At 34.7% G+C, this 15,869-nt stretch overlaps 1 protein-coding gene across 1 annotated transcript in view; it reads left to right on the forward strand.

The window, feature by feature from the left end:
- Positions 1–15,869, forward strand: part of LOC142345938 (uncharacterized) — an 83,183-nt gene that overhangs the window by 41,269 nt on the left and 26,045 nt on the right. Inside the window, exon 10 of the mRNA XM_075398404.1 lies at positions 12,150–12,301. Within this exon, the coding sequence (XP_075254519.1) occupies positions 12,150–12,301 (152 nt within the window). The remainder of the gene's footprint in view (positions 1–12,149; positions 12,302–15,869) is intronic.

Raw genomic sequence — 15,869 nt, forward strand, 5'->3', positions numbered from 1 at the left:
TATATAACGTCTGTGTGTGAGTGTGTAATTTGTTTTTTGTATAGTGAGTGTTGGAGAGATAATCAATCAAAGAGAGAGAGAGGGAGACGTCAACAGCACAAAAAATAAGGCTGGTGAGTGACATGGGGCAACTACTGAGCCTTGGCCCACCTTCCCCTAGTCAAAAAAACCTGGTAAAAAGTACAATGGCAATTTTTCAACAAATTTGGTTCTCAATTTTTGGTTCTGACGAACAAAATTCCTAATTAGGAGAAAATTGTTATAAAGTACAATGGCACTTTTTCAAACATTTTTCAAGCATGATGAACCTCGCTTCATTTTTGAGTTATTGAAATCAATTGAGATTTAGAATTGAATTACAGAATTGAAGATCAATAATTTTTTACGTTAAGATACAGTCCTGAAAATCTGCCAACAAAAAGCATTTTACATGGCTACATCTTTTGGTCTGAGATTTCCCTCATTTGATGTAATGCATGAGTTATTAAAAAAACTTGGAAAATTTTTTGATTTTTTGATTGAAGTTGATTGAATAAGTTAAAAAGAACAAATCTTTTTGTTCAGTGCAGCTGAGCGTTTAGTTATTGGGACTAATTTACTATGAAATGGAATTGGAATTTACATTAGAGTGGATAATACGGTTCACAAGAATTAACGCAAAAGCGTTATATCCGGACAAATTTGAAACGTATTGGGCTGTGTAAAGTTTTCCTTGTCACTGATGGGAGCGCTGCAGCTACGTGAAAATTCCCCTCAAAAAGCGGTGATTTTAAATAATTTAGTTTCAAAATGGGGAGAAGGTTTATCAGGATGCATTCTTGCCATTCTTAAGTACCTCTGCGTAGTTTCCTATCACCAAAAAAATGGCAGCAAGTGACATCGTCTGGTTTTTGCGATATCGTTTTAGACCATAGATAGTAGTAAAAAATATATTATCCTCTGTGTAAGTTGGAAAACTGATTTAGAAAATGAACGAACTTCACATAGTTCCTGCGCGACTTTATTTATTAAGAGTATAATTCATTTTCTGTTTGAAACTATTCGTGGGTAACTTAAGTAAAAATTAGCGTTTGTGATGAGATATTGTAATGGCATGAAGTACTTAGTTACAGTCATCTTTATCTAATATAGAGTAAAATTGATTGTTTTAATTATATCAGAAATTAAACTAATGATTAGCTTTGGCTTCTCGAGGGCAATTGCAAAGCATTTAGCTGCGGCGCTCGGCTAACATTGTTGTTAATTGCGGCTTTTCTCTGCAGCTGGGCTTGAATTGCCAGCCAGTGGATTGTATCCTCGCAGAATAGGAAAAACCCATTCTACTACAAATGCACTGCTTTTTATTGTGAGGACATATAACTTTATCCAGCTGGCTTAGTCTGATTGGTTGATTCACTATGTCAACATATACTACGGAAACAGCGCAGTAGAATTGCATTAGATTGCACTAAAAGTGTTCGAGAGTGGTTTTGTACGCTGTAGCACTTTTACATTACCTCGGAAAGGCAAAACTGCTTCTACTTCAAAATCACTGCTTTTCATAGTGAATGCTTTTTGCCAGCTGGCATATTCTGATTAACTTTTTTTATTTCCGTTGTTTTCATTGATTCACTATGTTGAGTATACTACAAAAAGAGCTCTCAAACACTGCTTGAGATAGCAATAAAACTCTTCAGTTTCGAATTTAATGTAGTTGCACTACTAAATCTCACCCCAGTTTTGAGAAATTTTTGAAAATTTTCAGTTCGTCAAAAATATTTCTTCTCTGGTTGATACAGATCTTCTTCTCTTCTTGATTCGATTTGTTGCATCCATTTATTTTGTTTTTTGATACATTTTTCCTGGCAACTTTTCAATAATCTTCAGTTACCAACGTGTGGGCAAAATGGGCTTCATCAAAAGGCCATTTTAGGCAAACAAATGAAAATAGGGCTCTCGTTTGCATTCATAATCAAGAATATCTGACTAATGAATTGAACATTGCAGTCAAAAATCACAATCATTACTAATGATAAAAACAAAAACAATGCAAAATAGTCATTCCAACGAGGACAAAAAAGAAAGAAAATAGTGGTGCCAGTTAATGAAGTAAGAAAATCTCACAATTTAAAGGTGTGAATGCTCGGCACACCAGATTTAGATTATTTAATAAGCAATAGCATCGGTGACGAGATACTGTAATGAAATTAAGCATCTGTTTACATCTCTATATAATATAGCGCATAATTGTATGTATTACTGATGTGAGGAAATAAGCTAAGCATTAGCTCCTACTTCTCGAGCAAAACCACAAAGCATTTAGCCGCGGTGCTTGCCTGAGCTTGTTTTTATTCGCGGCTATTTCTCTGTGGATGGGCTTGAATCGACCGACAGTGGATCGTATCCACGCAAAATTATAAAAAGTGATTCTACTACAAATTCACTGCTTTTTATTGTGATGACTTATACTTTTTCCCAGCTTGCATAGTCTGAATGGTTGATTCACTATGTCGATAAATCATTAGCGCAGTAGGATTGCATGAGTTAGCACTAAAATTGTCTGAGAGTGCTTTTGTATGTAATAGCACTACTACAGTACCTCAGCAAGGAAAATTGACGAATGAGTTGAAATAGTTTTCTCCGGCGCGAAGATTCTGCTGTTGTTAGATGAGAAATTGGAATATCAAAACCCAAACGCAAAAATCGTTGATTTTTTGGTGTCAGGCAAAAAGTGTGACGATTAGCTAACATATGCCCGGAGTTTCAGCCTGTTAATAAATTCATAGGAAAATTGTTGAACTTAAAAATCTTTTAGTGAGATATTCTATAATCTAATAAAACCAGTTTTTGAAAAGGAGGCTATAATTTAGGTCGTGTCTAAACAGCCTGAGAGCTATTCTGTTAAACTTCCTCTATTAAACAATTTCATAATACGATTTCTTCCCACAAAATGTTTGTGCGTACCTTTAGGTAAAGATTAGCGTTGTTGATGAGGTATTTTAATGAAATGAAGTACTTAGTTACAGTAATCAATATCTAATATAGCGCACAATAAAACTCTTCAGTTTCGAATTTTATGTAGTTGCACTACTAAATCTCACCCCAATTTTGAGAAAGTTTCAAAAATTTTCAGTTCGTCAAAAATATTTCTTCTCTGGTTGATACAGATCTTCTTCTCTTTTTGATTCGATTTGTTGCATCCATTTATTTTGTTTTTTGATACACTTGTTCTGGCAACTTTTCAATAATCTTCAGTTACCAACGTGTGGGCAAAATGGGCTTCATCAAAAGGCCATTTTAGGCAAACAAATGAAAATAGGGCTCTCGTTTGCATTCATAATCAAGAATATCTGACTGATGAATTGAACATTGCAGTCAAAAATCACAATCATTACTAATGATAAAAACAAAAACAATGCAAAATAGTCATTCCAACGAGGACAAAAAAGAAAGAAAATAGTGGTGGCAGTTAATGAAGGTGTGAAAAGCTCACAATTTAAAGGTGTGAATGCTCGGCACACCAGATTTAGATTATTTAATAAGCAATAGCATCGGTGACGAGATACTGTAATGAAATTCAGCATCTGTTTACATCTCTATATAATATAGCGCATAGCGCATAACTGTAGGTATTACTAATGTGAGGAAATAAGCTAAGCATTAGCTCTTACTTCTCGAGCAAAACCACAAAGCATTTAGCCGCGGTGCTCGGCTGAGCTTGTTTTTATTCGCGGCTATTTCTCTGTGGATGGGCTTGAATCGCCCGACAGTGGATTGTATCCACGCAGAATTAGAAAAAGTGATTCTACTACAAATTCACTGCTTTTTATTGTGATGACTTATACTTTTTCCCAGCTTGCATAGTCTGAATGGTTGATTCACTATGTCGATAAAGCATTAGCGCAGTAGGATTGCATGAGTTAGCACTAAAATTGTCTGAGAGTGCTTTTGTATGTAATAGCACTACTACAGTACCTCAGCAAGGAAAATGACGAATGAGTTGAAATAGTTTTCTCCGGCGCGAAGATTCTGCTGTTGTTAGATGAGAAATTGGAATATCAAAACCCAAACGCAAAAATCGTTGATTTTTTGTGTCAGGCAAAAAGTGTGACGATTAGCTAACATATGCCCGGAGTTTCAGCCTGTTAATAAATTCATAGGAAAATTGTTGAACTTAAAAATCTTTTAGTGAGATATTCTATAATCTAATAAAACCAGTTTTTGAAAATGAGGCTATAATTTAGGTCGTGTCTAAACAGCCTTAGAGCTATTCTGTTAAACTTCCTCTATTAAACAATTTCATAATACGATTTCTTCCCACAAAATGTTTGTGCGTACCTTTAGGTAAAGATTAGCGTTGTTGATGAGGTATTTTAATGAAATGAAGTACTTAGTTACAGTAATCAATATCTAATATAGCGCACAATAAAACTCTTCAGTTTCGAATTTTATGTAGTTGCACTACTAAATCTCACCCCAATTTTGAGAAAGTTTCAAAAATTTTCAGTTCGTCAAAAATATTTCTTCTCTGGTTGATACAGATCTTCTTCTCTTTTTGATTCGATTTGTTGCATCCATTTATTTTGTTTTTTGATACACTTGTTCTGGCAACTTTTCAATAATCTTCAGTTACCAACGTGTGGGCAAAATGGGCTTCATCAAAAGGCCATTTTAGGCAAACAAATGAAAATAGGGCTCTCGTTTGCATTCATAATCAAGAATATCTGACTGATGAATTGAACATTGCAGTCAAAAATCACAATCATTACTAATGATAAAAACAAAAACAATGCAAAATAGTCATTCCAACGAGGACAAAAAAGAAAGAAAATAGTGGTGCCAGTTAATGAAGTAAGAAAATCTCACAATTTAAAGGTGTGAAGGCTCGGCACACCAGATTTAGATTATTTAATAAGCAATAGCATCGGTGACGAGATACTGTAATGAAATTAGGCATCTGTTTTTTATCTCTATATAATACAGCGCATAGCGCATACTTGTATGTATTACTAATTTGAGGAAATAAGCTAAGCATTAGCTCTTACTTCTCGAGCAAAACCACAAAGCTTTTAGCCGCGGTGCTCGGCTGAGCTTGTTTTTATTAGCGGCTCTTTCTCTGTGGATGGGCTTGAATCACCCGACAGTGGATTGTTTCCACGCAGAATTAGAAAAAGTGATTCTACTACAAATTCACTGCTTTTTATTGTGATGACTTATACTTTTTCCCAGCTTGCATAGTCTGAATGGTTGATTCACTATGTCGATAAAGCATTAGCGCAGTAGGATTGCATCAGTTAGCACTAAAATTGTCTGAGAATGGTTTTGTATGTAATAGCACTACTACAGTACCTCGGCAAGGGATGAGTTGAAATAGTTTTCTCCGGCGCGAAGGTACTGCTGTTATTACATGAGAAATTGGAATATCCAAACCCAAATGCAAAAATCGTTGATTTTTTTGGTGTCAGGCAAAAAGTGTGACGATTAGCTAACATATGCCCAGAGTTTCAGCCGGTTGATAAATTCATAGGAAAATTGTTGAACTTAAAAATTTTTTAGTGAGATATTCTATAATCTAATAAAACCAGTTTTTGAAAATGAGGCTCAAATTTTGGTCGTGTCTCAATAGCCTGTGAGCTTTTATGTTAAACTTCCTTTTTTAAACAACTTCATAATTCGATTTCTTCACCAAAATGTTTGTGCGTACCTTAAGGTAAAGATTAGCGTTGTTGATGAGGTATTTTAATGGAATGAAGTACTTAGTTACAGTAATCAATATCTAATATAGCGCATAATTGTTGTATTACTAATGTCAGGTCTTAAATTTAAACTAGGCATCAGATTTTATTTCTCGGGTATATCCCTAAGCATTTTGCCGCGGTGTTCGGCTGAGTTTGTTCTTATTCGCTGCTGCTGTGTTTGAAATTCCAGCCAATGGATTGTATCCTCGAAGAGTTGGAAGAAGTGCTTCTAATACTTTTTCCCAGCTGGCATAGTCTGATTGGTTGATTCACAATGTCAACATATTCTAAAGCAGCAGCGCAGTAGGATTGCCTCAGAGAGAGCAAAAAGGGTCTGAGAGTCTCTTTTCATTCAGTAGCACTACTAAAGAACCCCAGCAAGGAAGATGACAAAACTGTGATGCAATAGTTTTCTCCAGCGCAAAAATTTCTGCTGTTTTTGCATGAGAACTTTGGAATATGAACAACATGTTTACTTAATATTATTAGTTTGTATGTATCAAACATGAAGTGAAGCTGAAAACCAACCACCTCACTATCACCATATCATGATGGCCACGTTTGCACAAATTAAAAAATTCATTATCCATTCAAAAAATTCAGCTCACTTGGAGTATGAGTTACCGAAAATGGTATTCCAGTTTCTGTGAAATTGGTAATTTTTAGACCAACAGAGAGCGCACGGGAACTCTATGATTTACATAATCATATACAACTAAGATTTTTTAGATGTAAAATGGCATAAATAGCAGTAGATAGAGCTGGAAAAATTGCCAAAATCAGTTTGAATTTTCAAATTTGTCTGATTAAATCGACATCCAGTGCGTATTGAAGCACAAAATTTTAAGAAAAAAATTATCCACAACTGTGTTTTGATTTGCTAATTCATCATAGTAGATGTACAGCTCAGCTTATCCTTCACCTGTTGAAAAAAAAACTACTTTCAGTTTTGTCAAATTTTCCTTCTGAATAACAAGTTTCCTAGGCGGTTGCGCACCACTGGCGTTCAATGATCTCTTCAGCGGCGGGGTAGGGGCACTGCCGGTTTTGGCATAATCTAACTTTTTATTCGCAAATCACATTTGGACGTATTCTTGGATTGCACCCGTAGGAATAGGCAAAATTTTTGAATGCAGGTCCAATTGGGTAGATATGCTTATGAACCGAGAAAATTGAAAAAATCTTTCAATGCTTCTTGGGAATATTTCCTGGAAAACCTGAGTTGAGCTACAAAAAAGTGAATTTTCTCAATATTGTCAAAGAAAATGATTTTTTGTGTCGTTCTATTGAAATTATCCTGAAATCTAGTTTATATTAGATAAAACCGTTGAAAAAAGCTTTTCACAATTTGAAGAAAACCCACTTTAAAGCTCGCCTCAATTGCTTATTTTTTTGTAAGCGGAGAAAATTGGCGCAGTGCGCGATATGCGTTCGCCTCCCACGCAGCAGATTGTCAGATTGATTCTGACCAATAGAGAAAACGAATATTTAACAAAGTTCAATAAACAACGTGTCTTCTTATGTGCACGCTTCAATTCGGCGTCATGACTGAAATTCTCAGAAACATCAGTGTTCCGTTTGTCGTCGCTCAAAGAAAAGCAGTTCAGAAACTAGGCCGATTAGGCGTGGGAATTGCCAATTGGGAGTACATATGTAATTTTGCTTGTAGAGCAATTATTTCGAGAGTGTGTGCGTTTTGGCCCGGCAGCGCAAATGAGATGTCTCATTTCGTCGTCCACTGGTGACCGTCATTGTTGAAGAGAGGTTAAAAACTTGTGTACACAAACTGCGGTAGCACAGTCGTTACTAGACGTAACGCATTGAGGATTGAAAAAATAGGCTGCATAGTGTGTTCAGGCTTGAAATCAGAGATAACATGCTGTTGTGGTTGAAGGTGAGACTTCTACGATGGAAGCGTGGTTCAGATTCCCGTCAGCGTCTTATTTTTTGTGCGTTTTGTGTCTGACACAATGAAGGAGCATAATTTTGGGTCTACCAGTGTATAACAAAGTGGTATTTGCTATTTGTTTTAATTTTTTTACTCCAAACCAAACATGAACTGTCTAAAGGGCTTGTTTATATACAATCGGCGATGAAAAATCCATACTGCTTCTTCTTATCCCGAGACGGAACGGCGCAAATTGACAAACGTCCTTCTTAAGTAGCTCTGCGACTTCCTGCATGCTGGGGTTCGCGGCTTCTATAAGACGTCTGTGTGTGAGTGTGTAAGTTGTTTTTTGTATAGTGAGTGTGGGAGAGATAATCAATCAAAGAGAGACGTCAACAGCAAAAAAAATAAAGCTAGTAGGTCACATGGGGCAACTCCTGAACCTGGGCCCGCCTGCCCCCTAGGGTAAAAAAACCTGGTAAAAAGTACAATGGCAATCTTTCAACAAATTTGTTCTCAATTTTTGGTTCTGACGAACAAAATTCCGTATTAGGAGAAAATTGGTATAAAGTACAATGGCACTTTTTCAAACATTTTTTAAGGATGATGAACCTCGCTTCATTTTGGAGTTAGTGGAACCAATTGAGATTTAGAATTGAATTACAAAATTGAAGCTCGATAATTTTTTTACGTTAAGATACAGTCTTGAAAATCTGCCAACAAAGAGCACATTGCATGGCTACACTTTTTGTTCCGGGATTTCCCTCAATTGATGTAATGCATGAGTTATTAAAAAAAACTGGGAAAATGTTTTGATTTATTGATTGAAATTGATTGAGTGGGTTAAAAAGAACAAATTTTCTGTTCAGTGCAGCTGAGCGTTAATTATTAGGACTAATTTATTATGAAATGAAATCGGAATCTACATTAGAGTGGATAAAACAGTTCACAAGAATTGACGCAAAAGCGTTACATCCGGAGAAATTTGAAACGTATTGGGCTGTGTAAAGTTTTCCTTGTCACTGATAGGAGCGCTGCAGCTACGGGAAAATTCCCCTCAAAAAGCGGTGATTGGAAATAATTTAGTTTCAAAATGGGGAGAAGGTTTATCAGGATGCATTCTTGCCATTCTTAAGTACCTCTGCGTAGTTTCCTATCACCAAAAAATTGGCAGCAAGTGACATCGTCCGGTTTTTGCGATATCGTTTCAGACCATAGATAGTAGTAAAAAATATATTATTCTCGGTGTCAGTTGGAAAACTGATTTAGAAAATGAACGACCTTAACATAGTTCCTGCGCGACTTTATTTATTGAGAATATAATTCATTTTCTGTTTGAAACTGTTCGTGGGTAACTTAAGTAAAGATTAGCGTTAGTGGTGAGACATTGTAATGACATGAAGTACTTAGTTACAAACATGTTTATCTAATATATAGTAAAAATGATTGTTTTAATTATGTCAGAAATTAAACTAATCATTAGCTTTGACTTCTCGAGGCCGATTGCAAAGCATTTAGCTGTGGCGCTCGGCTGACCTTGTTGTTAATTGCGGCTTTTCTCTGCAGCTGGGCTTGAATTGCCAGCCAGTGGATTGTATCCTCGCAGAATAGGAAAAACCCATTCTACTACAAATGCACTGCTCTTTATTGTGAGGACATATAACTTTATCCAGCTGGCTTAGTCTGATTGTATGATTCACTATGTCAACATATACTACGGAAACAGCGCAGTAGAATTGCATTAGATTGCACTAAAAGTGTTTGAGAGTGGCTTTGTACGCTGTAGCACTACTACATTACCTTGGAAAGGCACAACTGCTTCTACTTCAAAGTCACTGCTTTTCATAGTGAATGCTTTTTGCCAGCTGGCATATTCTGATTAACTTTTTTATTTCTGTTGTTTTCGTTGATTCACTATGTTGAATATAAAACAAAAAGAGCTCTGTAGCACTGCATGTGATAGCAATAAAACTCTTCAGTTTCGAATTTTATGTAGTTGCACTACTAAATCTCACCCCAGTTTTGAGAAAGTTTTAAAAATCTTCAGTTCGTCAAAAATTTTTCTTCTCTGGTTGATACAGATCTTCTTCTCTTCTTGATTCGATTTGTTGCATCCATTTATTTTGTTTTTTGATACACTTGTTCTGGCAATTTTTCATTTATCTTCAGGTACCAACATGTGGGCAAAATGGGCTTCATCAAAAGGCTACTTTAGGCAAATAAATGAAATCAACGCTCTTCTTTGCTTTCCTAATCGAAAATACCTGACTAATGAATTGAACATTGCAGTCAAAAATCAGAATCATTACTATTGATAACAACGGAAACAATGCAAAATAAACATTCCACTGAGGACAAAAAAGAAAGAAAATAGTGGTGGCAGTTAATGAAGGTGTGAAAAGCTCACAATTTAAAGGTGTGAATGCTCGGCACACCAGATTTAGATTATTTAATAAGCAATAGCATCGGTGACGAGATACTGTAATGAAATTCAGCATCTGTTTACATCTCTATATAATATAGCGCATAGCGCATAACTGTAGGTATTACTAATGTGAGGAAATAAGCTAAGCATTAGCTCTTACTTCTCGAGCAAAACCACAAAGCATTTAGCCGCGGTGCTCGGCTGAGCTTGTTTTTATTCGCGGCTATTTCTCTGTGGATGGGCTTGAATCGCCCGACAGTGGATTGTATCCACGCAGAATTAGAAAAAGTGATTCTACTACAAATTCACTGCTTTTTATTGTGATGACTTATACTTTTTCCCAGCTTGCATAGTCTGAATGGTTGATTCACTATGTCGATAAAGCATTAGCGCAGTAGGATTGCATGAGTTAGCACTAAAATTGTCTGAGAGTGGTTTTGTATGTAATAGCACTACTACAGTACCTCGGCAAGGAAAATGACGAATGAGTTGAAATAGTTTTCTCCGGCGCGAAGGTTCTGCTGTTATTACATGAGAACTTGGAATATCCAAACCCAAATGCAAACATCGTTGATTTTTTTGGTGTCATGTAAAAAGTGTGACGATTAGCTAAGATATGCCCACAGTTTCAGCCTGTTGAAAAATTTATAGGAAAATTGTTGATGTTAAAAATAGTTTAGTGAGATATTCTATAATCTAAGAAAACCAGTTTTTGAAAATGAGGCTATAGTTTTGGTCCTGTCTCAATAGCCTGTGAGTTTTTATGTTAAACTACCGCAACCGAACACGGAATCAAGTTATTCGCTTAAGTGCAAAAATCTTGCTCCCAACACCAACTGTTACTTTCCGATCTGGTTATTCATGAAAATATCAAACGGAATTGATTGGGTATTATGTCATTGATATTTTGGTACATTGGGTATTTTGACATAGCGTCAATTGACATATAACCGCTCTTTTCATAATTATTTCAAATTAATGTATTCAATCTTGAGAACAGAGTATAAACTTTAGATGTTAGTTTAGTACGAAATACATGAACAAAATGAAACCTTTTTACGTCAACATTGTTTTCTTTTCTCTCTTTTGCTACGCCTGAAAAGTGACTTTGATTTTAAAAGCAACGCTAATTTGAATCAGGAAAACTTTTGTATGAACTCTTACAGAACAGGTCTGCTTTGTTTTCTGGAATACATGTCTAATTTTGAAAATTCCCAAAATCTGCAGTGCCAGATGTGAAAATGCCAGAGTGTGCAAAACAACTAGCCAGAATTTGGTTTTCATGAAACATCAGCATTTTCAAACTTGCAAGGTGCGGGTTTTAATCAAGGTTAAGTGACTCTGAAGAATTCAGTTTGAGTTTCTGTTGGCTGGACATCTGAAAATAACACCGCTGTTCCCGATAACTGCCAAAAGTTCTCAATGACTTCAAGCTGAGTTACGTAACCTATAGCTACGAATCGCAATCAGTATTAAAACGGAGAAAATATTGAAAGGAAAATGTCGCATTGATGGTCTCTTGACTTTTTCAAATTTTGCAACCTTGTACGTTTTCAAAGAATGCTCAATTTCGGTCCAATTGACGTGAGCCTGTTCTGTTTCGCAGCTCTGTAATCCTAAAAAAATTTTTGCTACGGCGTACTATATTACTATTCATCTCATTTTAATATATAACAATTTTGGTTTCCTTATCAATGTTGTCTCGCCCTGCTCCATGGGTCTTGGCTAGGTTTTCCATGTTTTCTTATGGTTTATCATGCCTAAGTTATGTTACGCTGGAACGTTAAAATTAATGCTACGTTGAATTACATGGACTATAAATCATTACAACACTATGTTCGGTCGGCAACAAGCAAAAAAGAGTTTTTTTTTAAAAAAAAAGCTGCATTATTTTTTTCGGTTTACCAGCTCATCCATTTTAATAGCAGCCAGAAATAGTCAAAAATTATTTCGTTATTAGGAGGAAAACCAATTTACAGCCTTAGTTAAATTTTCGATGTTATTCATATTTAAATATTATTAATTAACAGTTGGACAATTTTTTGATACTATTTTTTGTTTCAAGTATCTTTAACCTTTAACCTAATTTAATTGTTTTGAGAAAAAAAAACAATTTCAGGTGGCTGGATTCCGGCTAGTGATATGCGGAATCTTCCGGATGGGTCTACTGTGGTCTTAGTGGCACCTACGACCATTCCTGGAAAACGAAGTGGAGGTCTACTGAAGCGATCCCTTAAAAGATCTCGCGACCGGCGAAGCCAAACTGCAAAAGTAAGCGGGCTTAGTTTCCCCAGGCTTGAAATTCGTGGAAACCGACAGCATTTTTTTCCATTCAAGAATTAATCTCAAAGATCCGATCTATAGTGCCACCTCCTTACACGGGTCGAGACAGTATGGCTAACATATAAGAAATTACAAATTTCTTACGAAGGATGTTTAACTTGTAAGAACTTATAAGTACCTTATACGAAATTTATTGTACCGACCCCTCTTGAGGGGGGAGGAACTATATACTCAAATGGGTTTTTTTGTTCAGTCAATTTTGACCGATCGATATATTAATCGTAGAGAGTTCTGAGTGGTATCATTAAAAAGCCCGTTCGTTTTCTAACAAGAGTCATGGTGGTTTAAATTTTTGTGAATATTAGACCGATTTGTGAATATTAGACAAACTTTTGTTCACATTTTCCGGATTTCTCGCCTAAAATTTTGTCAATTTTGGTAAAATATGTAAAAATTGTTAATAATATTACTCTTGATTTTATTTTGAGAATCAAAAAAATTTTGTTGACTGTTTTGATTTAATTTTTTTGGCTAAAATTTTGGCTAAAAATTTCAAAATTCAGCATTTTTCAACAAAAAATTGCTCGAAGTAAGCTATTTTAGTCCACTTTGATTAAATTTGGTAGAAGTACACACTCAAAAACATCTAACACAATCCTTGTTCTTTCGAAAAAGTGCCAGTTCTACTTCCACTTCCATTGAGAGTGGTCTGGAATGATCTTTTAACTAACAAATTATCAAGATCTGTTGCATTCGATACAATTGAGACTTCCTAATGGACAAACAACAATTACAAGGCTGGTTTTGGTCAAATCTTGGACTGTTACATTCGCGAAACAATTCGGATTTTAATCAGTTAGTCTTTTTTTTAAAAAAATAATTTTTTTATGTTTATTAAAGAACAGAACAATTCAAAGCAAAGCTCACTGTTGATAGGTTCTATTGGCTTCCTAAGCAAGTGCAAATGAATGTATCTTGTTTCTTTACAAAACAAACGAAAAATTAAAGTTCTGGTTGTTTTGACTTTTAAAAATGTTTGAAAAAACAATGGCTTATTGAAATTTGCCACAATTTGTCTTTTAATTTGGTCAACCAACTTTTTGTTTAGTGTTAGCAAAGAGAGAATTTTTCTTCTTCATCTGCCCACTGAATTTCTATATAAGTTTTTTTGCGGTATTATGCGTTAAGTTATGGTTGTCTGTCTTTGATACAACTAGTTTTCACAATTTTCTATTAATTATGGTCAAACCTATTTCAACAATTCATTTTTTAGCTACTGGTTTTCATGACTTTGAAAATAATTCTTTTCGAAAAGTATAAATATTTTATTCTTGCCCCGTTTCTTTCTGTTTTTGTCTACTGGTTACCTATTATCAATAATGATAGGTTGCATAATGCATTATTGGGGTTCGAAGAAGGCTTAATTGAACATACTTTGAGGGGCAAAAAATGGGTTTACAGCTTGGAAGCGTTTTCTCGCAGTTTTTAATTGCAATTTTGTTTGTCGTCTCTATTTGTTGATCTCCTTGTAACTGCATACAAAGCTGAATAATGACATTCTAAATCCGCTCCTATAAAACTGTATGTGATCATAAATATGTTCAATATTTTGAATTGCGATCTAATGGCTTTCATGTCTTTGAGATAAATGTTTTGGAGAGTTACAAAAGTATTACTGTATATTGCCTCTTTTTTCTGTTTTTTGTCTACTTGTTACCTATTCTCACTAATGAGAGGTCGCGTATCACATCCACATTATTGGCGTAAGAAGGCTTTATTGGACATATTTTGAGGGGCAAAATTTGGCGTTAAGTCTTCAGAAGCGTTTTCAAGCAATTTTTAATTGGTTTTTTGTTTGTTGTCTCGTTTTGCTGTTCTCTTCATAACGTAATAAAAAATGAATAATTACAGGCCTTAATGCCCTCATATAAAGACGTATATAATCATAAAAATACTGGATGTTTTCAATTGCTATCTAATGGTTTTCATTACTCTGAAATTAATTGTTTTTAAAAAATATAAGGCATTTTTTTTTAATTTTTCTTTTTTTTTGTTTTTGTCTGATTGTTACCACCAAGCTTTATTATGGAGTGCTCCCATATTTTTTCTAGTGAAGTTCAGGTTAATTTGTTTATTTTCAGTTTCATTTGACGTTATTTTGACCTGTTTAATAAATTTTTTTTAAAAGCGGACATTAATTTTGGATGTAATTAATGTTTGTTTTTCTAATGCAACCTTTTTTACTCCACTAAGTCATTTTATTTTGAGACGATCTTTTTTTCATACCTTGTTCTCAAAAAATACTTGAAAAAAACTGAACTACTATCGGTTGTTCAATTGGTAGACATTTATGCCAAAAATTTTGATGAGCGGGGTCGGAACTTTATGTGCGAACGCACATTACCGAGCCGCCTTGTTTACATACCAATTTATGTTATATAGCAATATAGGTTGAAATAGAATAGACCCAAAAATCTTGGCAATTCTTCTTTAGCACGTTTTTCCCATAATAGCCACACTACATTGTGGTATAATTTTGGTAATGGGGCCGTCGTTACTTGGGAGATATGAAGAAAAATATATAATACATAGATTCTTTTCTTTATATAATACATAGATTCTTTTCACGCATTTTTTAAAAATGATACAATCATCCAACAAAATAGCAAAGAAATCATTAGCTCCGAAAATTGAAAATTTTGATCAAATGCGTGTATCATCAAAATCACAGAAATTTAGAAGACGAGCGTTTTTTCAATGCTCTCAAACCAATTTTTCATTAATATTCTGGACGACACAATCTTTTCTTTTATGATAAATGATTGCTCAGTAAACCTCAAACTTGATTCCTGAAACCGCTTTTATTGTTCATTTCATAGTTTATTTAACTGAAAATTATGTTCTATTTATTTTTTTCCAAACCTTCCTCGTTTATTATAAAACGTTTCTGTTATTTTAGCATTGTAAACCCTCCTCTTCAATTATTCAAGAAAATGTTGGCGTTTCTTACTTAACTATTGTTAATAGGAAGCTCAAATGACTGAGATTTAAAAAATGAGACGAAGAATTTCTTGTACGTCAGTAATCTTGAAATTAATGAGTTTTTATGGTCCCATCTGCCTAAATCTGAACCAAAAAAGCGAAAACTTTGTGAATCAAAATGTCAATAAAAATTATTGATAATTTTAATAAGATTGATTTGACAAAGCAGGAATGCAACCATTTAGATGTAAAAATTTTCGAATATTGTGGAACTGCGTGAATCATCAAGCTCGTAGAAAAAAAAACTCGACAACTAGAATTTTTTAATAGCTTTTCAACAGTTTTTTCGATGCTATCGACGACACAATCTGTACTTATTTGGTCATTGCTTGCTGCGAAAACCTAAAATTTATAGACAGAAACAGCCATGACAAATCGCGTTTTTAGGTTTACTTGAAAACATGTTCTTTTTTTGAACCTTTTGCATGCATACATACCTTTTTGCCTTTTTGACATTCAAAAATTCTACTTACTGATTACTGGAGATTTTCGACGCTATGATATACCTTTAGCT

Source organism: Convolutriloba macropyga, chromosome 9 (genome assembly GCF_964194025.1).
Source record: "Convolutriloba macropyga chromosome 9, txConMacr16.3, whole genome shotgun sequence".
Taxonomy (NCBI): Eukaryota; Metazoa; Xenacoelomorpha; order Acoela; family Convolutidae; genus Convolutriloba; species Convolutriloba macropyga.